General features: G+C 46.5%; 1 protein-coding gene across 1 annotated transcript in view; it reads right to left on the bottom strand.

Moving 5' to 3' along the window:
• The window catches only part of LOC137527370 (vomeronasal type-2 receptor 26-like), a 47,653-nt gene extending 23,605 nt beyond the window's left edge, over positions 1 to 24,048 (bottom strand). The window contains exons 1-2 of the mRNA XM_068247883.1: positions 23,993 to 24,048; positions 10,946 to 11,237 (exon numbers count right to left, since the gene is read on the bottom strand). Of these exons, the coding sequence (XP_068103984.1) occupies positions 10,946 to 11,237; positions 23,993 to 24,048 (348 nt within the window). The remainder of the gene's footprint in view (positions 1 to 10,945; positions 11,238 to 23,992) is intronic.
• Between the last annotated feature and the right edge of the window lie 1,365 nt (positions 24,049 to 25,413).

Here is a 25,413-nt window from a genome sequence, read left to right as displayed (position 1 = left end):
TTGGAATTGAGATACAGAAAGCTACTAAACTATTTCTGGCAAATAATTTCCTCCCTCTTATACAAAAAATTAAAGATAAATGCAACACCTGGCAGGAACTAACCTTAACATTAATAGGTAGAGTTAACGCGGTTAAGATGATGCTATTACCTAAACTCACGTATATATTTCGTAACTCCCCAGTCTGGATCCCTAAAAAATATTTTACCGAAATAAACAAAATTCTAATCCCCTTCCTATGGTCCAGTAAACTTCCTCGAATGTCCCTAAAAACATTGATGCTCCCGACTCATGAAGGTGGGCTATCCATGCCTAATTTCTTTTATTATTTCCTAGCAGCACAGCTAGTTACAGTGCGATGGTGGTTCTCGAGGAATGAACTCAATCCAGCAATAGTAGTGGAAGCGGCGATTATAGGATCATATGAAGCCCTTCTAAATCTCCCCTTTAGAGGCCCAAATTCATCCCCGAATATTACTATAGTCATGAGGACCATGATCCGTGCGTGGCAATATCTTTGTCACATGAGCCCTGGTAGTCAGACCGCAAATGGCCTTCCAAACGGTGCCAGCGCACGGATCGTGCGAACTCTGGTCGCAGTCAATGCGCAGGAACCGTTGGGACAAACCGCAGACAAACCAGAAGGGAGCCTGTGAGATATGGGTAATTACAACCTACACACGATTCCAGGGTATCTGCCACCACCACTGGTATGGGCCAGTGGACCCGATTTACTAACTGACTGGTCCTGCGAATAAAAACGGTTAAAACACGCTGTATTCTGTCTAGCCAACAACAAACAATAGTAACGTCTCTTTAGAGGTCTGGTTCAGTTGTGTGCGTGCTGAATAGTAGGGAAGCTAGAACAACAACTGACGATAGCGTCGGTTTATTGAAAGCAATATAAATAATTAATATATACAGACAATTATTAAAATCAACAATTATTAAAACAGTAATAGCCAGTATGAAAAATAAAAGAAGGGAGAAAAAATACTTAGTTCCTGGAAAGATGTCCTTTTTGTGGGAAGAATCATAAAGTTCTTGGTTTCAATCAAAGTTCAGAGTTCGGACCAGGTGGATGCCAGCATATCCTCAAGCTGGCACAGATGAGTTCAAGAAGTTTCAGGGTGGAGGACACTGAGTTTGTCTCCTCTGCCATTCTTATGCCCCTGATCCAGTAGGAGGGAGTGAGGGCAGGGCCACACACCCCCTTAGAACATGAGATGAGTCCTTCCCTTGTCCTGGGGACCAGAAATCATGTCTTAACTAGTGTTGGGCGAACAGTGTTCGCCACTGTTCGGGTTCTGCAGAACATCACCCTGTTCGGGTGATGTTCGAGTTCGGCCGAACACCTGACGGTGCTCCGCCAAACCGTTCGGCCACATGGCCGAACTAAGAGCGCATGGCCGAACGTTCCCCGAACGTTCGGCTAGCGCTGTGATTGGCCGAACGGGTCACGTGGTTCGGGCCCGAACGCGCTCTGATTGGCCGAACGGTCACGTGGTTCGGGTAAATAAATACCCGAACCACGTCATATCTCCGCCATTTCTCTGTGGGTTTAGCTTTGGGTAGGCAGGCAGGGTAGTTCGCTCTCCAGCCACGCTAGCCAGGGTCCCCCCCAGTCATTGTGTGTCGCTGCTGGGAACAGTAGTACACCGCTCGCTCAGCCACACTATATATAGCATTGTTTACTGCCACTGTGTACCTCGCTCAGCCACGCTATATATAGCATTGTGTTTTCTGACACTCTGTGTACACGGCTTAGCCTGACTAATATAGCATTGTGTGTACTGCCACTGTGCACCTCGCTCAGCCACGCTATATATAGCATTGTGTTTTCTGACACTCTGTGTACACGGCTTAGCCTGACTAATATAGCATTGTGTGTACTGCCACTGTGCACCTCGCTCAGCCACGCTATATATAGCATTGTGTTTTCTGACACTCTGTGTACACGGCTTAGCCTGACTAATATAGCATTGTGTGTACTGCCACTGTGCACCTCGCTCAGCCACGCTATATATAGCATTGTGTTTTCTGACACTCTGTGTACACGGCTTAGCCTGACTAATATAGCATTGTGTGTACTGCCACTGTGCACCTCGCTCAGCCACGCTATATACAGCATTGTGTTTTCTGACACTCTGTGTACACGGCTTAGCCTGACTAATATAGTATTGTGTGTACTGCCACTGTGCACCTCGCTCAGCCACGCTATATATAGCATTGTGTTTTCTGACACTCTGTGTACACGGCTTAGCCTGACTAATATAGCATTGTGTGTACTGCCACTGTGCACCTCGCTCAGCCACGCTATATACAGCATTGTGTTTTCTGACACTCTGTGTACACGGCTTAGCCTGACTAATATAGCATTGTGTGTACTGCCACTGTGCACCTCGCTCAGCCACGCTATATATAGCATTGTGTTTTCTGACACTCTGTGTACACGGCTTAGCCTGGCTATATAGCATTGTGTGTACTGCCACTGTGCACCTCGCTCAGCCACGCTATATATAGCATTGTGTTTTCTGACACTCTGTGTACATGGCTTAGCCTGACTATATAGCATTGTGTGTACTGCCACTGTGCACCTCGCTCAGCCACGCTATATATAGCATTGTGTTTTCTGACACTCTGTGTACACGTCTTAGCCTGACTATATAGCATTGTGTGTACTGCCACTGTGCACCTCGCTCAGCCACGCTATATATAGCATTGTGTTTACTGCCACTCTGTGTACACCGCTCAGCCAGACTATATACCGTTGTTTACTGACACTCTGTGTACACCGCTCAGCCAGACTATATACCATTGTTTACTGACACTTTGTGTACACCGCTCAGCCAGACTATATACCACTGTTTACTGACACTCTGTGTACACCGCTCAGCCAGACTATATACCATTGTTTACTGACACTCTATGTACACCGCTCAGCCAGACTATATACCATTGTTTACTGACACCCTGTGTACACCGCTCAGCCAGACTATATTGCATTGTTTACTGACACTCTGTGTACACGGCTTAGCCAGACTATATACCATTGTTTACTGACACTCTGTGTACACCGCTCAGCCAGACTATATACCATTGTTTACTGACACTCTGTGTACACCGCTCAGCCAGACTATATACCATTGTTTACTGACACCCTGTGTACACCGCTCAGCCAGACTATATTGCATTGTTTACTGACACTCTGTGTACACGGCTTAGCCAGACTATATACCATTGTTTACTGACACTCTGTATACACCGCTCAGCCAGACTATATACCATTGTTTACTGACACTCTGTGTACACCGCTCAGCCAGACTATATACCATTGTTTACTGACACCCTGTGTACACCGCTCAGCCAGACTATATTGCATTGTTTACTGACACTCTGTGTACACGGCTCAGCCAGACTATATACCGTTGTTTACTGACACTCTGTGTACACCGCTCAGCCAGACTATATACCATTGTTTACTGACACTCTGTGTACACCGCTCAGCCAGACTATATTGCATTGTTTACTGACACTCTGTGTACACGGCTCAGCCAGACTATATAGCATTGTTTACTGACACTCTGTGTACACTGCTCAGCCAGACTATATACCATTGTTTACTGCCACTCTGATTCTGCTGGGAACAGTAGTACACCGCTCGCTCAGCCAGACTATATAGCATTGTGTTTACTGCCACTCTGTGTACACCGCTCAGCCACACTATATAGCATTGCGTACTCTGCCAGTCAGTGTGTATATTGCTGGGATCAGTAATACTCCACTCACCGTCAACCACTATATGAGCTCAACATGAGTTCCCCAGAGACCTCCGCTGTGAGCAGCACTCCCAACAACAGCAACAGCCAACGCCCCACGCAAGCTATAACATCCACCCCAGCAGCCAGTGGTCAGCAGCAGCCCTCCCCGGAGGAGAACGTTGTGTCCATCGGTCCGTCGCCAGAGCGATTAATGAGGGCTGCCATTGAGGAGATGATGGGGCCTGATGTGGAGGAGGAGGTCTGGCTCAGGCCAGCATCCCAAGTTAATGTTGAGGACGATGAGGGGTCTGTGTCTGGGGATGTTGGGGTGGCAGAGGTGGTGGGTGGGTCAGACTCAGGAGAAGAGTTGTATGATGAGGATGATGATCGGGACCATCTGTATGTGCCTCAGAGTCCGACCCCGGAAAACATGTTGTATCGTGTGTTTAGGTACTAAAATCTGCGTTCCCAGTAGTGTTGGGCGAACAGTGTTTGCCACTGTCCGGGTTCTGCAGAACATCACCCTGTTCGGGGTGACTATATAGCAGACTATATAGCATTGTGTTTAATGCCACTCTGTGTACACGGCTCAGCCACACTATATAGCATTGTGTTTACTTCCACTCTGTGTCTGCTGGGAACAGTAGTACACCGCTCACCCGCCACTGTATAGCATTGTGCTCTGTGTCGCTGCTGGCAATAGTGGTACACCGCTCACCCACCACTGTATAGCATTTCTGTACTGCCACTGTACTGCTGCCAGTCAGCGTGTACTTTAAGGATAAGTGAAATGAGGAAGAAATCCGGTGAAAGAGGGAGGGGCAAGGGAAGAGGTGTTTCCCCTGACGGTTCACGTACAGGCCACAGGGGAGCACCCAAGAAAACCCACTCAATACCGCCCATGTTGTCCAGGACAACAACCCTCACAGATCCAAAAGAACAAGACCAGATAATTACTTGGATGACCTCTCAAGCGTCCAGCAGTGGGTTAAGCAGCACCAGCACATCACGCACGAGGTCCGAGTCCTCAGCCAGTTACAAGGAGCCAGTGGGCACAAAGCTGACACAACCGGCAGCGACACCACGCACACAACTGCCAGATAACCAGACGACGTTGGAGTGAGCTGCGCAGAGGTTGTTCTGGGGAGCTCTACTCCACGGCGGCGGCCCCCCACAATGACATATGACGAGTTTGAGGAGATGGAAGAGGAGGGTATGGACAATGTGGACATAGACCCAGATTTTGTTTGTGAACGAGAACATCGCCGTCGTAGCAGCAGCACAGATGAGTCTGTTGAGGAACCCACTGCTGCACGAGTTCGCCTTGTGCCACAAGGTAGGCGGCGCGCAATTTCAGGCACCGCAAGCATGGAAGTTCAAGTGAGAGTCAAAAGAGGCGCAAACAGAAATCGCCAGCAAGGCAGGTGCTCCAAAGTCTGGGCTTTCTTTGAAGACTGCACTGAGGATGTTACCATGGCGATTTGCAAGGTGTGCAAGACCCGCCTGAGCAGGGGGAAAAGTATTAACAACCTCTCCACCACCAGCATGAGCCGCCACATTCTATTCAAACATCCCACTCTGTGGGCAAACGCGGCAGGACAGGGTACCACCAGCAACACTGCCTCCCTTGGGTTCACCAGACTCACCACCAGACCCGCCTCAGCAGCAGCAGTAGCCCAGCCATTGCGTGGTTCACAACATTCACAAACATCAGACGATGCTGACACTGTCACTTTCCGGACTTGTGCTCTTGAGGTCTCCCAGTGTTCATCAAACACAACAACCAACAGCCCTTCGGTGTGCAGCCCTACGGTTGAGTTGTCTGTCTCTGAGATGTTTGAGCACAAGAGGAAATTGCCAGCAAATGACCCCCGGGCCGTGGCAGTAACAGCCAGCCAGCATAGCCAAGCTTCTGGCCTGCGAAATGCTGCCATATCGAGTGGTGGAGACAAACAGCTTCAAGGGCATGATGTCAGTGGCCATCCCACGTTACGTGGTTCCCAGCAGTGCCTGAGTTGCATGAGCACGTGGTCAGCAAAATAACCCGAAGCTTGAAGAATGCCGTTGCCTGCAAGGTTCACCTCACCACTGACACCTGGACGAGTGCGTTCGGCCAGGGTCTATACATCTCCCTTACCGCGCACTGGGTGAACCTTGTGGAGCCTGGCAGCGATTCCTCACCTGCTACGGCGCGGGTGTTGCCCACGCCGCAAGCAGCTGCACCGCCGTCCCTCCCACTGGATAACAACAGCAGCACCTACCTCTCTGACTCCTTCTCCTCCAACGCATCTCAAAGCTGTACCTCATCCGGAAACGCTAACCCAGCACCAGCAGCAGTAGGATCGTGGAAGCAGTGCAGCACAGCTGTTGGCATGCGTCAGCAAGCGTTGCTGAAGCTGATCTGCCTTGGGAATAAGCAGCACACAGGGGAGGAAATTTGGAGGGGAATAAAGGAACAGACGGATTTGTGGCTGGCACCGCTGGACCTGAAACCGGGCATGAAGCTAGACACCTGGCACGAACTGGCAATGTACGCAATAGAGGTGCTGGCTTGCCCGGCAGCCAGCGTTATGTCGGAATGCTGTTTCAGTGCTGCCGGAGGCATCGTCACAGATCGGCGTATCCGCCTCTCCACAGAAAATGCAGACCGTCTGACTCAAATTAAAATGAATCAATCCTGGATTGGAAATGACTACGCAACACTCCAGGACCCCAACCAAGTAACATGACCAATGAACATCTGGGATGGTGTAGCGTTTCCGGTCCCTGTTTATTGAACCTCTCATCTGTATTACATTTATGACTGCATGGCGGCAAAAAGCATTGCTGCTATATCCGCACGCTTTTTGTCCTCATGCAAGGCCTGGGTTGTTGTGTCTCAAAAAGCATGGCCTTCTCCTCCTGCGCCTGCTCCTGTTCCATCACGTCTGCTGCTGCTGGGTTAGCGTTGCCGCGTGGTCCCTGTTTATTGAACCACTTATCTTTATTACATTTATGACTGCATGGCGGTACAAAGCATGCTATCCACACGCTTTTTGTCCTCATGCAAGGCCTGGGTTGTTGTGTCTCACAAAGCGTGGCCTTCTCCTCCTGCGCCTCCTCCTGTTCCATCATGTCTGCTGCTGCTGGGTTAGCGTTGCCGCGTGGTCCCTGTTTATTGAACCACTTATCTTTATTACATTTATGACTGCATGGCGGTACAAAGCATGCTATCCGCACGCTTTTTGTCCTCATGCAAGGCCTGGGTTGTTGTGTCTCACAAAGCGTGGCCTTCTCCTCCTGCGCCTCCTCCTGTTCCATCACGTCTGCTGCTGCTGGGTTAGCGTTGCCGCGTGGTCCCTGTTTATTGAACCACTTATCTTTATTACATTTATGACTGCATGGCGGTACAAAGCATGCTATCCGCACGCTTTTTGTCCTCATGCAAGGCCTGGGTTGTTGTGTCTCACAAAGCGTGGCCTTCTCCTCCTGCGCCTCCTCCTGTTCCATCATGTCTGCTGCTGCTGGGTTAGCGTTGCCGCGTGGTCCCTGTTTATTGAACCACTTATCTTTATTACATTTATGACTGCATGGCGGTACAAAGCATGCTATCCGCACGCTTTTTGTCCTCATGCAAGGCCTGGGTTGTTGTGTCTCACAAAGCGTGGCCTTCTCCTCCTGCGCCTCCTCCTGTTCCATCACGTCTGCTGCTGCTGGGTTAGCGTTGCCGCGTGGTCCCTGTTTATTGAACCACTTATCTTTATTACATTTATGACTGCATGGCGGTACAAAGCATGCTATCCGCACGCTTTTTGTCCTCATGCAAGGCCTGGGTTGTTGTGTCTCACAAAGCGTGGCCTTCTCCTCCTGCGCCTCCTCCTGTTCCATCACGTCTGCTGCTGCTGGGTTAGCGTTGCCGCGTGGTCCCTGTTTATTGAACCACTTATCTTTATTACATTTATGACTGCATGGCGGTACAAAGCATGCTATCCGCACGCTTTTTGTCCTCATGCAAGGCCTGGGTTGTTGTGTCTCACAAAGCGTGGCCTTCTCCTCCTGCGCCTCCTCCTGTTCCATCACGTCTGCTGCTGCTGGGTTAGCGTTGCCGCGTGGTCCCTGTTTATTGAACCACTTATCTTTATTACATTTATGACTGCATGGCGGTACAAAGCATGCTATCCGCATGCTTCTTGTCCTCATGCAAGGCCTGGGTTGTTGTGTCTCAAAGCGTGGCCTTCTCCTCCTGCGCCTCCTCCTGTTCCATCACGTGTGCTGCTGCTGGTGCTGGGTTAGCGTTACTGGTCCCTTTTCGTGGAACCTCTTCTCTGTATTACATTTATGACTGCATGGCGAAAAAAAGCATGTTACCTGTGCAAAGAAACATGACATTTTCCACATTTAAAAGACAGTTTTTCCTTTGAAACTTTACAATCAATTTTCTCAAAAACTATAAGCTCTTTTTGCAAAAAATTTTTTCCTCTTGTACCCACTCCCAAGGTGCACATGCCCTGTAAATTTGGGGTATGTAGCATGTAAGGAGGCTTTACAAAGCACAAAAGTTCGGGTCCCCATTGACTTCCATTATGTTCGGAGTTCGGCTCGAACACCCGAACATCGCGGCCATGTTCGGCCTGTTCGGCCCGAACCCGAACCCGAACATCTAGATGTTCGCCCAACACTAGTCTTAACCACATATGGGCTCTATCTCACAGAACCGTACAGGTCAGGGCAGATTTACTAATATTTTCAGGTCTGCCTCGATTTACCCAGCAGCCTGATACCAAACATGAGGGGTGGGACCCCTGTGGTATCATCAGGGCACTTTCGAACTGCCTAACTGACAGTCTTTACCTCAGAATGTTCTGAAATATTCACAGAACCAGCGCCAGACAGGGCCCTACATGCTCTGTTAGTTTGGAGGGTCTGCCAGCCTGGCAACACCGAAAATATGACACATATAGCAGTTTATGGAATATGATCTGCATCTGGGATTGACAGCAGGTCATCCCTAGGTGAGGTTCTTTTTGAAGCTGGCAGCAGCAAGCCACATGTCAAGGAGCCCGAGTGTCTGAGTTTTTCCACTCTAGATTGCTTCTGTCATGGTGCTTGTCACCTATACCTGATGGATGGGCCATCAGCACAGCTTGAAGCCAGGGACTCTCTGCATATGGCTAGGGCCCTTTTGGTGGAAGGAGGGAAAGAGAGAAAAAGGAAAAAAAAAAGAAAAAAAACCCCCAGGGATGTCATTTCTGATTCCTGTAATGGTCCTTCCAATTCGCCCGCGTTTCTCACGGCTGTTCCGTGACAATCTTCAAAGGAAATTTGCCACACCCTTAAAGCGGTCTCCGTATACCCCTCTTTGGGGTAACCCCAATGTTCCTCACTTCTCCTCTATACCGGACCCGGCATTATGGGCACAATACGGGATCAAAATATTAAAAGATATTACCAAGACAGGAACCTTACTACCTTTTATAGAACTCAGGCAACTCTACAAGTTCCCTCGACATATGTATTTTAGGTATATACAACTCTCCCACGCATTTACAGCCCAGTTCGGTAGGGAGGGTATACAGCTGGAATCTGACCCACTGGAGTCCCTTCTTATACAGGAGAATCTCAAAAAGCCTCTATCAGCCATATACGCTGACCTGTTAGTCCAAATGGGTCACAATACTGATAAATTGCATACACACTGGGCAAGTGACATTGGAGGGATAGAGGACGAGGAGTGGGAGGAAGCGGTAAGTAGGGGATCTCGAGTCTTGAACTCATCCAGGGATAGGTTAATTCACTTAAAATATCTTCATAAAGTATACTTTACCCCGAGTAGGCTACATAAAAGTAATCATGCCCACTCTAATGTCTGTACTAGGTGTGGCACACAGGTCGGAACCTACTTACACATGTTCTGGACATGCCCAAAACTTGAAAGATTCTGGGAACAGGTTGAAAAAACCACTGGGAGGGTGCTAGATTATCCATTTAAACTTGATATAAAAATGGCAATGCTGGGAATCTTTGCTAAAAATAGCTATAACAAATATAAACAAGCCATGATTTTCACACTCTGCCATGTTGCTAGAAAAATAATTCTTATCCACTGAGAATAAGTGGAAAAATAATTCTAGAAAAATAATTCTTATCCACTGAGAATAAGTGGAACCAGCCAGTAATGCCCTCTAAGGCTGAATGGATCTCTACCGTTAACCATATGCTCCCTCTGTGCAAAATGACATACAAAAGTAGAAACTGCCCTAATAAATTTGAGAACATATGGTCTAGATGGTGTGACAAGCATTGTAGGAGTCTTCAGGTAGATATCTGAATATTTATTTTTGAATTTACACACTGCAGATATTCCCCTGCTGAAGTGAGACAAACATCTATACAGGTAATAAAATAATGTGCTATTTCCTTTGCATTGGTCATAACGAACACAATGAGACCTTTTAATAACTAACACTGTGTACTGTCACATATGACATATAGTTAATCGGATCCTGTTAATACTGTATTTTTACTGCTGAATAATGCATTGTGAATAACAGCAATCAGTATTTTTTCTTCTTCTCTCTTTCTCTCTGTCTCTCTTATTCTCCTCTTCATTTTCCCCTCTTCTTCTCCCTTATATCCTCCGGGGACCTTGACCTATCACAGCTTGCTGTGCTGAGTTGTATGTTTGATGGTTGTAATAAAAGTTTATGTTGTACTGTTGTACTGTAAAGAAAACCAATAAAAACTTACCTGTTAAAAAAAAAAAAAGACCATCATGATGGATCACTAAACAATAACCATTGACTCTTGAGCAAATTACCATAGATCGTTTATACAATCATTTGAATCCCACTGGTCGTTCCCTCGGTACGCAATTTTGAAAGATGGAACGGGGATCGATCGTTTGTCACCGCATCATTGCTGCAGATTTCCTGATCCATCTTCTGGTGGCTACTTAGCTTTAAATCAGATCAAAATGAAGTTGTATAGCATGATAAAACAATTAATGTTCCCCTATTAATCTGTGATAGTGGAGTAATCAATCATTTGTCTAATCAGGATGCTGTCACAAAGTGGATGGCACAAATCTACTGTGAACAATAAATATTCCAACTAGTTGTCTATATATTTATGTTCATATCACTCTATCTTTCTTCTATTTGTTTATCTCTCCCTATTAAAAAATGTCCACGCTACACAGATCTTACCTGAGGATATTTGTAAATTCCAAATATATTGGCATATTGTATAGAAAAGGTAGAGGACATGCCTTCAATGACAGCAGCAAGAACGCCATACTTATCGCAGTTGTAATTTGGATATTGCAATGTGCTTCCTGAGTAAATCCGAACCGCACCCTGGATAGTTCTGAAAAGGTCCACATACGAGTCATACACAATATAGCCCAAAGTCACATTCGGCAGCAGGTCATGTTTGCTGTTAATTTCATCTACAGCAAATACCAAGCTTAAGAAGTTGTAGAAATCTTCCAGTAGCATGCTGAAAAAAAATAAACATTTGAATATACTCATTACAACTAAAGTGGTCTTCTCCCATAGCACTCAGTACATAGTTGCTGTCTGGAATATTTTACAGGGAAATTTATGTGATCATAAATGCTAGACTAAACCAGTGGATTTAAATTTTAATTTAAATGCCTCCAGGGTTGGTCTATTTTGATTGGGTGTGGCAAGTCAATCCAATGGATGGGTGCAGCATGACAGAAGGCTCTGGCTCCAAAGGATTTGGAAAGTTATTAGATCCTGTTGATCTGAGGTTGTGAGAACTGTGATGCAGTTGCAACAAATCCTTCAAGTATCTGGGGCCTAAGTTGTGTAATGATTTAAATGTTAGTGGGCCAATTTTGAAGAGGATTTCCCATGTTATGGGAAGTTGGAGTGAGCAAAGGATCAGTGTTATGCGGCAATGGTTGTGTTAGCTTGTTAACAGCCTTGAGACAGCATTCTGTACTAGTTGCAGGTCTTTTTGGGAAGGTCTGCATAAACGGCATTGCCTCTGACAAAGCAGGGAGACCTGTGAAACGGCTGTCAGGCCATCCTTTTGTACTCTCTGATGTATACCTTACTGTACCTGTTAGATTAAAATTTTCACTGAAGCAGCACACTGGTGCCAGACCTACTTTTCTTCTAGAATCTTGGCAATAGTTCAGCTGTGATGTGGTGAAGATGTGAACTAGATTGTAAGCATGCAAAGGCATTGGCCTCCCTCTAGGGTTTCCGGTTTCTGTTGCTGCACTTTTCCAAATGGATATGTAGTAAATAGAATGGTGATGTCTTCAAACTACACATCAACTGTATATATTTGTACTTGTGTTGCTGGAGGTCCTGATTGTACTGCTCATGTCATGTATCCAGAGATGGGCTTCCAAGTAGCGATCTACTTGAATTTGGAATTCTAATGAAGATGACCTGTAACCGCGGGTTAGGGGGTTTAGTTGCGCAGAAGTCCGTGGATCCTATGCATGTCATTGCTGTAATACATGACTTATGGGACACATTCCACCACTCACTACCGCGCTTCGCACTTCCCCTTCCGCTGGAAGGAGGACATGGATGTGCGGTAGTGAGTGGTGGAACGCGTTCCATAAGTCGCGTATTACAGCAATGACATGCATAGGATCCACGGACTTCTGGATAAGTTAACCCCCCATCCCGCGGTCTCAGGTGCAGTAATTAATCTTCATTAGAATTCCGAATTTAAGTAGATCGCTAATCGGAAGCCCATCCCTGCATGTATCTATGCTCCTCCTTATTGTAAGTTTTTGTACTATGTACAGTGTTACGAAAGATGTTGGTGGCTGGTGCTATATAAATAAATAAAAAAAATTATAACTAAGGCTGGCTGATGAGGTGCTGTATTTTTGCAATCTTCTTAATGTGAAAAAAGGAATGTTTCACATCAGCTGAAACTTTATACCTGTAGTTTAATTCCCCATCAATCAGTACACCCAAGCTGCACACAAGGCTAGAGCTAATAGAGCTAATAAGATATTCTTCCTACGTTCAGTGGAACTGATTGACACCGGAGCTGCTTTGGTTCTTAGCGTTGACCTTCAACAACAAGAACCTCAGTTTTGTCAGCATTTACAGTAGTTTAAGCCAATCTTCATTTATTAGGTTCATTTCTTTTATTTTTAATGATGGCGGGTTCTGAGTGAACTGCAGACAAACTTGCCATAGTAACACTGCCCTTCTCTGTTTAGCATTTTCAGTGTGTTTTGTGTTCTCACCTTATTTTCCGTGGCTGAAGATGTGGAGGGCTAGAATAGTTAAACGCTTCAGTCTTGTAATACATATGTATGTCTAATAGCCCACCTATTAGCACGTCCCCACTCATGTAAAAGGGTCTTTGAGAATAGGGGGTCCCAGGCCTGCAACCAAATTTCACAGTTTGACATGCCCCTCCATAGAACAGCATTAAGATCACTGCGTTCCTCGACATGTTGTTCATAACTCAGCGCCCTTTCTCTAAATAAACCAATAAATTGTGAATTATCAATATATTGTTTCTTAAAATGTGGCATTCAAATTAAAGTTAAGGTATTTAAATTCATCTGATGTCCATTGCTTATTATATAACCAGAGTGGTACTAATGCTCTGAAATGATGATTCAGTTGACTAGTATTTGCATAATGTTGTTTATATAGACTCTTTATATATGTGTAAATTGCCCATGGGAGATTGTGATAGCGTGAAGAAGAGATAATTATCTTTTAATTATGACTGTAATTTTGGTAATGCGCGTATTAGTCAGCACAAAAATCTGTTTCCCAAGAGACATCAAGAAACGATGAGCCTAATGCACATTATTGCTTTTAAAGAGACTCTGAAGCGAGAATAAATCTCGCTTCAGAGCTTATAGTTAGAAGGGGCATATGTGCCCCTGCTAAAACGCCGCCATCCCGCGGCTAAACGGGGGTCCCTTCACCCCCAAACCCACCCCCGCAAGACTTGGTCGTCAACTTGGTCGTAGATATTCTCTTCCTGGAGGCAGGGCTAACGGCTGCAGCCCTGCCTCTAGTCGCGTCTATCAGACACGCATCGGCGCCTCTCCCCCGCCCCTCTCAGTGAATGAAGACTGAGAGGGGCGGGGGTGAGGTGGAGGTACGCGTCTGATAGACGCGCGGGAGGCAGGGCTGCGGCGGTTAGCCCTGCCCCAATGCGGAAGCGCTCCCCGGCTGTACGGAGGGGATTTGGGGGTGAAGGGTCCCCCGTTAAGCCGCGGGATAGCGGCGTTTTAGCAGGGGCACACATGCCCCTGCTATCTATGAGGTCTGAAGCGATATTTATTCTCGCTTCAGACTCTCTTTAACCTCTGTTTCATCCAATTTTTTGGGGTGTGAGTTTTGCTGACTTCATCTTACCTTGTGATTGACAAACCATTGAAGTCCCAGATCAGGCACAGGTTTTTCAAAAGCATTTGATGATGTTACCGTATGTTAACTGTACATAAAAGGTTTGGTAAGGAAAAATTGCAGTAGAATCCTGGTTATCTGAAACTCAACTAACCAGCAGCCTCAACCAACCAGCACAAATCGCCAGCAGTACTCACAATAGTGAAGGCCTGTTCCAACACTTTGGAGACTTTTTTGGAAAGGCAACTTCCTGCTCATACTGAACACTTACCCTTTATTTACAATGGCATGAAAGCAGAAGAGTGATAGCTTTTGTCCGAGCCATGCTTCCCTTCTGACTGACAGTGTTAGTATATCGTGGCTTCAGATTGACTAGGAAGAAGAGGAGAATGGCGTGAGAAGCAGCTGGAGATTGCTGAGGAGAAAATTTAAAGCTGTGAATTCATGCAGCAGGTAATTTTATATTTAAGTTTAATATTGAGGAAACTGTCATCCTGGACCTATGTTGAGGTCACTGCCAGTAACAAGGTTTTAATTGCCTCCAACCAAAAAAAAAAAAAAAGTATAAGGTAACTCTACGCCTCCCCTCACCATACACACTCACACACAAGTTTTAGGTAGCCTGTGTGTTTGGTGGCTAGAGGTGACTGACTTTCTACTATAGGTAGCCTGCTGGGATGCCTAGTGTTTGGTAGTTACCCCACAGTATGGACAGGTAGACAGAGCTGCCCCCAGTATTAGGTATCCCACAGTAGTTGTAGCCAGAGGGGTCTCTAGTATTAGGTAGCCTCCAGTGTCCAGCAGCCAGAGGGACACCCAATATTAGGTAGAATCCCCAAGTATAGGTAGCTAGAGATGCATCACAGTATTAGGAATCCCCTAGTAGTCAATAGCCAGAGGGGCCCCCATTATTATTTAACCCCCAATTTAGGTAGCCAGAGGTAGCTTCCCCAGTATAGTAGGTAGGCAGCAATAGCCCCTGGTGAAGGTAGCTTTCGGTAGCTCCCCAGTATATACAGCCGAAAGTATCCTCCCAGTATAGGTAACTAATAGTAGCCCCCCCGTATATATCGCTCCATGCAGCCCCCGGTATATGTATTCAAAGGGACCCCCAGTATTAGGTAGCCCCAAATGTGTAGGTAGACAGTGGCAGACCCCCTGGTATAGGTAGTCAGAAGTGTCCTCCCAGTATAGTTAGCCAGAGAGACCTCCAGTGTTAGGTAGCCCCCAATATAGGTAGCCAGAAGTAGAGTAGCCCCCAGTATTAGCCAGTAAAGGTAGCCAGAAGTAGTTCCCAAATGTATTCAGAGTAGTGAGCAGAGTGGATGAGAGCAGTAACTCACCTCTCCAGGCCACACCAATAATCAACCTTCTTCCACAGATGCCCTCTCCAGTGTCATGTCTCTTTTTGTACCTCGTTGCACATGCAGCAGGTCATGTGGTGTGACACAGTGCAATATTTATGGAGGCAGGGACAATTAGAAGAAGGTGGATCATCGGTGTAACCTGGAGAGGTGAGTTATTTCTTTCCTCCACTATATTCACTACTACTCACCGCAGAGCAGAGGGTTCTCCGCAGGTCTTCCCCTATGGCTATGGCCTCTATAGCAGCCACTGGTCACCAGCCCCAGAGCATAGATAGCTGAATTAGTGGGCTGGATGGGAATATCAAGATCTGCCAAGATATTGAACAAACGTCAAATGTCAATCAGATGTGAAACGGGCATCATCCATCTAGTGCCCTTGCACCCACCTTCACACACCTCCTTGCAAGACCATGGTTTGTAATGTACGAATGATGTTTTATTGATGGATTATCACCCTTGTTTGTTGTGCTACAAGAAATAAATACTCTCCATGGATGTTTTTATGGCCACTTACTAGATGATATTGTGATTTTCTCCTCTTCTCTGGATAGGCATAGGGCCCATGTGAGAAATAATCTTAGGTGTCTTAGGGTTAATGGGCTGTATGTGAAACCAGAGAAGTGAGATTGGCGTGTGAATATTACCACATCCAGTTACTATGATTATGCATTTCTGTTTGTGGGCTTTCTAAGGAGTGGACTCACAGAAATTCTCTGCAGTTCTTAAAGTGGACCCAAATTGAAAATACAAGATTTCAGAAATAAAATTTATTTTCTAACTTATAATAATAAATAGCAGCCTTTTTTTCAGCTGCATGATGACAAATATAAAATATTTTACATTTATTGGAGGAACCCCTCCCTTCCTTTCATATTGCTGGGACAGAATCCGGCAGACTGGTGAAGGAGATAAAAAACTAAAACAAAACACAGGCTGCTACTGATGATGTCACGGGGAGGTGATCTCAGCTTGTGTGAGATTTCACATAGACGACGCCCCTGTGATGGAGGGTAGCTGATGACAAACACCCCCTTGATCTAAAAACTCCTACTAAGCTCAGAAGTAATGGCTGCCACCTGTATAACCCTAGTTATGAAAAGAGAAGGGTGAAAAGCATGCCGTGAAATGTTCATAGGCTTGAATGAGTGTTTATTTATCTTTGTATGTGTCAGAGTGGTGCAAATAAATATTTTGAATTAAAAAATGTTTGGTTTTGGTCCGCTTTAATTGACCATACCCTACTAAAATTAAGATGGTTTCACTGGCTTCACCAATTTCTATGGAAAATTTAATTCATTTTTATCTTCAATCATAGCTCAGCCTTTTTAATGGGCTCTAAAGGTTCAACTACTTTCAATAGACTCAAGTTGTCCTTTACATCTGTACCAATTCTTAAAGCAAACCTGTGAGGTTTGCAACCTAACATTTTAGATAGTTATCTCAAGAGAGGGAAACCTCTGGATCATCCAGAGGTTTCCCCCATCCTCTTCCTCCAGGCTGTTCCAGCGCTAAAACCCCTGAAGATCATGGGCACATGGCTGTACTGCACTTGTGCAGTAGCAATGACCCACTTGGGCTTCGGTGGAAGAAGCTGAGCATGATCATGTCCACGCTTTTGAGCAGGAGCAAATTGCTCCCACATGCGCAGTAGCAAGGACCCAATCTTGTTTTGCATTTTTTGTGGAAAGCCTGAGCGGGTCCATGCTACTGCACATGTGCAAGATGTTAACAAGCCCTTGTTGACTATCTTTTGGGTGCTGCAGTGATAGAACATCCTGGTGGAGGAGGACAGGGGAAGACTCTGGAGGACGCTCACTACAGGTACACTTTAACCATTTAAGCATCCTGGACGTAGAAGCTACGTCCAGGAGGCCATGTGCGCTCTAGTGCCCGATCGTGCACGCGTGCTCCCAGCTGCGGATCGTTAGCCCAGGAATCAATCAATCTGGCCATGGTGCCCGATGATTGATTCCTCTCCCCCACAGTAAAAGCGACATCTTCTCTCGGAAGCTTCGCTTTTTCTGACTCTTACGTCCCCCTACGTCCCTCTAAGCATACATGTTATACTTAGAGTGATGTCATGTAAACAAACTCATGGCTGCCATCTTGTGGCCAAAAAGTAAAACTACAACTAAATGTAAAAAAAAAAAAAAAATCAACACATATTTACATCAAAAAATTACTATTTACATCCCACCCTCGCAAATATACCCAAATAAAATGTTTAATCACCTTAGCGGTATGGACGAGCTCAGCTCGTCCATTACCACCAGAGGGTGCCGCTCAGGCCCTGCTGGGCCGTTTTTGATAAAATAAAAAGCAGCACACGCAGCCGGCACTTTGCCAGCCGCGTGTGCTACCTGATCGCCGCCGCAGCGCGGCGATCCGCCGCGTGCAGCGGCGAAAGAGGGTCCCCCCAGCCGCCCGAGCCCTGCGCAGCCGGAACAAATAGTTCTGGTCAGCGCTAAGGGCTGGATCGGAGGCGGCTGACGTCAGGACGTCGGCAGACATCCATGACGTCACTCCGCTCGTCGCCATGGCGACGAGGCAAGCAAAACAAGGAAGGCTGCTCATTGCAGCCTTCCTTGTTAATTCTGATCGTCGGAGGCGATCAGAAGAACGCATCCGGAGCGCCCTCTAGTGGGCTTTCATGCAGCCAACTTTCAGTTGGCTGCATGAAATAGTTTTTTTTTAATTAAAAAAAAACCCTCCCGCAGCCGCCCTGGCGATCACAATAGAACACCAGGGTGGTTAATAAAAAAAAACAAAAAAACATCACAATAAAAAAAAAAACATGTAAATATTTACCTAAGGATCTAAACTTTTTAAATATCAATGTAAAGATGAAATATTTCTATTTTTTTTTTAAATTATAAGCTTGTAAATAGTGATGGATGCAAAACGGAAAAAATGCACTTTTATTTCCAAACAAAATATTGTCACCATACACTGTGATAGGGACATAATTTAAATGGTGTAATAACCGGGACAAATGGGCAAATACAATACATGAGTTTTAATTATGGAGGCATGTATTATTTTACAACTATAATGGATGAAAACTGACAAATAATATTTTTTTTCCGTTTTTTTCTTATGCTTCGTGTTAAAATGCATTTACAGTAAAGTGGCTCTTAGCAAAATGTACCACCCAAAGAAAGCCTAAGTGATGGCGGAAAAAACAAGATATAGATCAGTTCATTGTGATAAGTAGTGATAAAGTTATAGGCTAATTAATGGTAGGTGAACAGGGCCGAGCCTGGGCGGGTGCTGCGGGTGCAAGGCACCCAGGCGCTGGCCTCTGAGAGGCGCCGCCCGTCCGCCGCTCTCCCCCTGTGGCCGCCACTCTCTCCCTCCCTCTAGCCACCGGCGCCGCGGTGTCAGACCTCGATCAGGCGGGCGGGCGGGCGGGCGCTAGGACCTAGCACGCCGCACTGATATGCGGAAGTGACATCACTTCCGCATATAGAGCGGGTGCGTCCGGCGCCTTCTTACTGGTCGGGTCGCCCGCTGATTGAGGTCTGAAGCTGCTGCAAGGTGAAGGGGGAGCATCGGCGGCAGCAGCAGCAGCAGCAGCAGCAGCGGCGGGGGGGGGGGAGGGTTGGGTGCGCTCCTGTCACTCACTACCTAAACGGGGACCCTATACCCCCTGGCTACATATACTGGTCACATATACCCCCTGGCTACATATCCTGGGCACATATACCCCCTGGCTACATATCCTGGGCACATATACCCCCTGGCTACATATCCTGGGCATATATACCCCCTGGCTACATATCCTGGGCACATATACCCCCTGGCTACATATCCTGGGCACATATACCCCCTGGCTACATATCCTGGGCACATATACCCACTGGCTACATGTCCTGGGCACATCTACCCCCTGGCTACATATCCTGGGCATATATACCCCCTGGCTACATATCCTGGGAACATCTACCCCCTGGCTACATATCCTGGGCACATATACCCCCTGGCTACATATCCTAGGCACATCTACCCCCTGGCTACATATCCTGGGCACATATACCCCCTGGATATATATCCTGGGCACATATACCCCCTGGCTACATATCCTGGGCACGTATACCCCCTGGCTACATATCCTGGGCACATATACCCCCTGGCTACATATCCTGGGCACATATACCCCCTGGCTACATATCCTGGGCACATATACCCCCTGGCTACATATCCTGGGCACATATACCCCCTGGCTACATATCCTGGGCACATATACCCCCTGGCTACATATCCTGGGCACATATACCCCCTGGCTACATATCCTGGGCACATATACCCCCTGGCTACATATACTGGGGACATATATCCCTGGCTATATATTCTGGGGACACTGTCTGTTTGTCATTATGTGCATTTACTGGTGAAAATCTGTCTTATTATGTGCATTTGCTGGTGAAAATCTGTCTTATTATGTGCATTTGCTGGTGAAAATCTGTCTTATTATGTGCATTTACTGGTGAAAATCCATCTCTTGTTATGTGCATTTACTGGTGAAAAGCCGTCTCTTGTTATGTGCATTTACTGGTGAAAAGTGGTCTCTTGTTATGTGCATTTACTGGTGAAAAGCGGTCTCTTGTTATGTGCATTTACTGGTGAAAAGCAGTCTCTTGTTATGTGCATTTACTGGTGAAAAGCAGTCTCTTGTTATGTGCATTTACTGGTGAAAAGCAGTCTCTTGTTATGTGCATTTACTGGTGAAAAGCGGTCTCTTGTTATGTGCATTTACATGGGGAAAAGCTGTCTCTTATGTGCATTTAGTGGGGAAATTTTGTCAGTAAAAATAATCTTTTGTCAGTAAATTTTTAGGTATTTGTCAGTAAAAAATAACGTGAAAGGTTGGCAACACTGGCAGGCTGTGTGGCGCAATGGGAAAGATACAGGCAGCCCACCTTAGGCTTGGCAGGGGGGAGGAGCCAACGTCAGCGAGCGAGAGTAGGGTGGCCGCAGGCAGCCATAAATACGCAGTGTGTGACTGCATCGCACTCGCAGAGCCTCTCAACCTGAGTCAGTCCAGAGACTAGCAGACTCGCAGGCAGCCAAAGCCAGCCAGGAGCAAGCCCATGGAAGAGGGGTAGGAATGGGGTATCACATGCATGCGTAAAGAGGTGGAAGGTGTGGGTGTGATTAGGCAGGACATGGGTGTGGTTATGTGGTTGGGCGCGGTTAATTTAACCACTCCCATAGGCGCCAGAGAAAATCTTGCACCCAGGTGCCAGGCACTCCAGGCTCACCCCTGGAGGTGAACATTGCTCAGATGCATAAAGTGAAGATGACTGAGGGCTGAAGTGGTTAAGCTTCCTGATCCTATTCTCATATTTGTCTTAGAAGTTGATGCCTCAGAGACTGATGTAGGAGATGTCCTAACCTAACGTTATGGACCACAGTATTTTCTCAATCCTATAGCATTGTTCTCTAGAAAACTTAGTCTCTTTGAGTAAAAATATGATATCGGAGTTCAAAAATGACTTGCTATAAAATTTTCCTTGGAAGAATGGAGATATCTCCCTGATAAGGGTCAGCAGCTACTATTAGTCTTTACCAATACTGAACCTAGCACCATTTGCTACTGTAAGGACTTCCCTACCATAATTCACAGATCTGGACATCAATCTGTGCAGCCAGTTTTTTTCCAAGTTGAAAGAATATTTATACCTGAGAGCTTACTATCACCTGTTACCATGTTGGAATCATCACTAAGATTATGGTGGTAAAAGACAATAATGTATTTCCGGGCCGACACATAGGCTGGCGAGGCTACAGCCTCTGGGCGCCTGTCAATCAAATAAATTATGAGCGCACTTCAGATGATCGGATCCGTGCCTGCACGCCTGCCCGCCCTGCAATGTACCGGCCGCGGGTGTCAGCGGCGAGAGTGTCTCTGTGTACACTCTCTCTCTCTGAGAGAATGTACAGTTGCCATGGCCACAAAGCTGCCTGCACCGCCCCCCGCTCTCAAGAGCCGATGTTGTAGCCAGCGTGCAGCTCACTCGTAAGCCCAATCCATGTTCACTGTAGCTGACGCTTAGTGGCTCTCGCGTGAGTCCCACCCGTGGTGGCCCGCCCCTTCACTTGATTGATGTGGTCAGTCACGGACGGTTTCTGCTTGCTGAGTCCGCGTCCGCCCCCTTTCCTCAGTCATCATGACGACAGTCACGTGACAGGGACGGCAGTAACGTCCCTCGCAGGCGTCTTCTCTTCTCTGGCTGGGCTGGCTTCTGGCTGCTGCTGCGTAATGGGGAATGGACTGCACCTGTCGCAGCCATAATAATAAAGTAAGTTAGTTAGTCAGTGCTGTGAATGAAGAGACAGTAAGTCAGCTTCAGTGTGTGTCACATAGATGATAGATAGTGAGTGACTGAGTCTGAGTGAGGAATAGAATAGTATCCTGACTGACTGCCTAGTTGTTTGCTATTGCTAAGAGATCTGCCTGCAAGCAAGCAGCATAGTGTCTGTCACCTGTGTATATAGGTGCAGAATGAGTTTGTGGATATAGTATACAGTATCATTCATTCTACACCTATAAACACATGTGGCCAGAATTATGCTGCATGCCTTAAAGTAGTTATCAGGCAAATATTTAAAAAAAAGCTTTACTCACCTGGGGCTTTTTCCAGCCCCCAGCAGCCGACTGTTCTACACTGTCACCTCCGCTCTCCCGGTCTCTGTGCTTGGTGCGGAAGCCGACCCCGAGGTCATCCGCACTGCGCATGCGTGAACCGCCGCTGTTAATCAAGCCCACATTGTACGTGGCTTACAGTAAGCCTGTCATGATTGACAGTGGCAGTTTGCACCTTCCGCACCGAGCATGGAGACAGCGGCGGGGAGTGGAGGTGACAGCTTGGGACAGTCGGCTGCTAGGGTTTGGAGAAAGCCCCAGGTGAGTAAAGCTTTTCATGTAATATTTGCCTGATAACTACTTTAAAGGAAATTTGAGCTGAACTTACCTGGGGCTTCTTGCAGCCCCCTGGAGACCTCCTGTGCTGTGCCCGCGGCGCGGGTCCCAGACTCTCTGGCCAGCAGTGGGCCAACTCAATGCACTCCCGGGGGCGTTTGCCATATCTGCCATTTATAAAAATTGCTAATGCACATGTGCAGGAGCTACCGACTGGCGGAAAAATACTGTATTTGTGCATTATTTATTGTTACATTAAATGGGGGGGGGGGGGGGCGCACTTGAGGGGGGGGCGCACTTGGGCAGCCCAGCCTCTGTTGGTGGTGAACCTTGTCCCGGCCCTGCTTTCTTTAAGACTTCCAAGTCCAAACAGTAGGATGTCTTTTCCCCATTTTCTGTTCTTTCCCAACCCTATAGTGTGATAATGCTTGATTTTATTTTTTTTTAACTGCCACTGTCTGGGCCACTTTATTCTTATGACAGGGTTGGTGCAGAATGTTTCTTGAGGGACATTATTAGACTATATGGGCTTCCTACTGGCATTTTTGATCATGGAATGCGGTTCTTGCATGAACTCTGCAGAAAGCTCAGTATAATGTGTTCTCTGTCTTCTGTATATCATTGTAAATCATCAGTTCTAGGTGTGAGCTTGGCTTTTCAGGAATATAAAGGAATGTTTTGCATACACACTTATTGAGCAGAAGGGATGCATCATGCAACTTCCTTTTTGTGATATGGAGCTAAATAACTACAAATGCCTGCTGTATTAAAATGGCAAAATGACATTTAGAAAGAAGGAGATGTATAATGTGTAGAGCTGCCACTGTTTGCTGAGGCAGCCTTTGTTATGGTTTCTGTTTCACCTTAAAATCACTGGTTTGTTGATCATTGAATAGGAAGTTTACATTTCCTATTACACTCTCCATGACCACAACAGAGACTTTTGAAGAAGCAAGAGGGTAAAAGGGAAGTTGGTACGTTCTGAACAGTCATTTTCTCCTTAATTTTCTCCTGGGAGATAATATTTTATCTTCTGGTTAAAATTACTTTTTTGGCACTCTGCAATTGAAAAAGTACCAAAAGGTTGGTGGGAAATACTTTCTTACTTGCTGGTGGTGTAAAAGGCCTTTTATTGATAAAGTGAGAAAATATCACCAAAGAGAAACTTAGGAGAAAAAGTGAACTGAATAAGGGCCAGGATCTTTTGCTAATTGCTCTGTGGTTTTTACACCACAGCTACGGGAAGCTCTGGACCAGTGTTTCAGTGCAGCGTCATGTGTACATCATGTCACATGTCACCTTGGATATACTTTAAAGGAGTCATCAGGGAAATTGTAATAAAATAAGTGCTACCTAAAATAAGTGCTTCCTCCAGCCCCAAGCTCCCAGCATGCGCCTGCGCAGTCCGCTCCGGCCCACGTGGCGGTGATTGACAGCGGCGCTCGTGCAGGCGCAGTACAGGCCGACCTGGAGGTTGCCCTGACGTCATCACCGGGGACTGGGACGGAGCTGCGGCGAACGGCTGCGGGGAGAGCTGCGGCGAGGGACATGCTGGGAGAAAAATTAAAACAAAACAAAATAGATACTTACCTAAGGAGAGGGAAGGCTCTCAGTCCTATAGAGCCTCCCCGTTCCTCTACGTTCATCTCCTCATTCCCCGCAGGCTCCTCTGTTTAAATCTCATGCTGCAGGAGGCTCCCAAACACAGGAGGCTCTGTACTTTGTATGCGCAAGTGCGCGAGAGAGGGTGCTCATGCATGCGCTATATGGAGCCCATAGCCCAAGTGCTCCTGAAGACTTCTGAAGCCCACTCACAGTGGAAGAGAGCAGTCTCCATCCCATGGGTCGGAGACAGCTAATGGGGGAGCCAACTCAGTAACAACGGGATGGAAAGGCTCTATAGGACACAGAGCCTTCCCCTCCTTAGGTTAGTATCTGTTTTTCATTTTTGGCTTCAGACTCCTTTTATGGACAATATCGTTTTTCCAAAGAAATGTTGCCAATATGCATATTATGGATGATTCAGACTGGACATCCCCGTGCTCTTTATCCTGTCATCAATTTCTGCTTACATAAATCAGATCTAATGGCACCTCCAACCATTTAATAACACACTAGGCATCCTGAGCATATCCTATATGAGCTGTGACCTACATTGTTCAAAACTAATACATTTTTGCATTTTCTTATATGTATATCATTATTTGGCATACTAGAAAAGAACAATCTCTAAATGAAAGAGGAGTTCGCCATAGTGCATTACATCAAGAGAGGGTAATTTATTGTGGTTAAAGGTTATACTCACAAAGGTACAGATATACCATTACGCGTTTCGGCGCACAGCGCCTTCGTCAGATCTGACGAAGGCGCCGTGCGCCGAACGCGTAATGACGTCATACGCGTGCTAAGCGCCGAGCCACGCCCACCTCTAGTGAGACGGAACCCAGACGATCAGGATTCGCGCTGCTGGCCACAGCGCGTCATCCTCCACTGAGTTGAAGCGGTTGGCTGCCCGCTGACACGCGCTTTATATCTGTACCTTTGTGAGTATAACCTTTAACCACAATAAATTACCCTCTCTTGATGTAATGCACTATGGCGCGCTCCTCTTTCATTTAGAGATTTTTTTGCCAAGCAACCCCATAACGGAGCGTCGCAGTACATTCATTGAGGAGGAAGCATCTGTATGTGACTGCCTGAGACCAGGAGCGCAAGAATCTTGTTTGTAGTTAGAAAAGAACAATGTTGATGAAGATGTTAAACATTCTCCATCATTCAGTTCCTCTTGGTTTGCTGCTATTTTGCCTATTTATGACATTAACCTGCTGTGCGCATTTGTACATAATATGAGCTCTTCATTTATTGAATTTTTTGCAACATATTAAAAAAAGGGTTCTTTTCCGTTAGCCGGGCGCATCCACTAGGTGGCGATACAACTCCACCAGAGTTGCATCTTTCCCTACTATCCATGGCGGCCTGGAGGGGGAATAGTAATTAACGCCACCTGGTGG

This window comes from Hyperolius riggenbachi, chromosome 8 (assembly GCF_040937935.1).
Source record: "Hyperolius riggenbachi isolate aHypRig1 chromosome 8, aHypRig1.pri, whole genome shotgun sequence".
NCBI classification, from domain to species: Eukaryota; Metazoa; Chordata; class Amphibia; order Anura; family Hyperoliidae; genus Hyperolius; species Hyperolius riggenbachi.
Note: the sequence above shows the minus strand (reverse complement) of the source record. Positions and strands in the feature narration are given on the sequence as shown.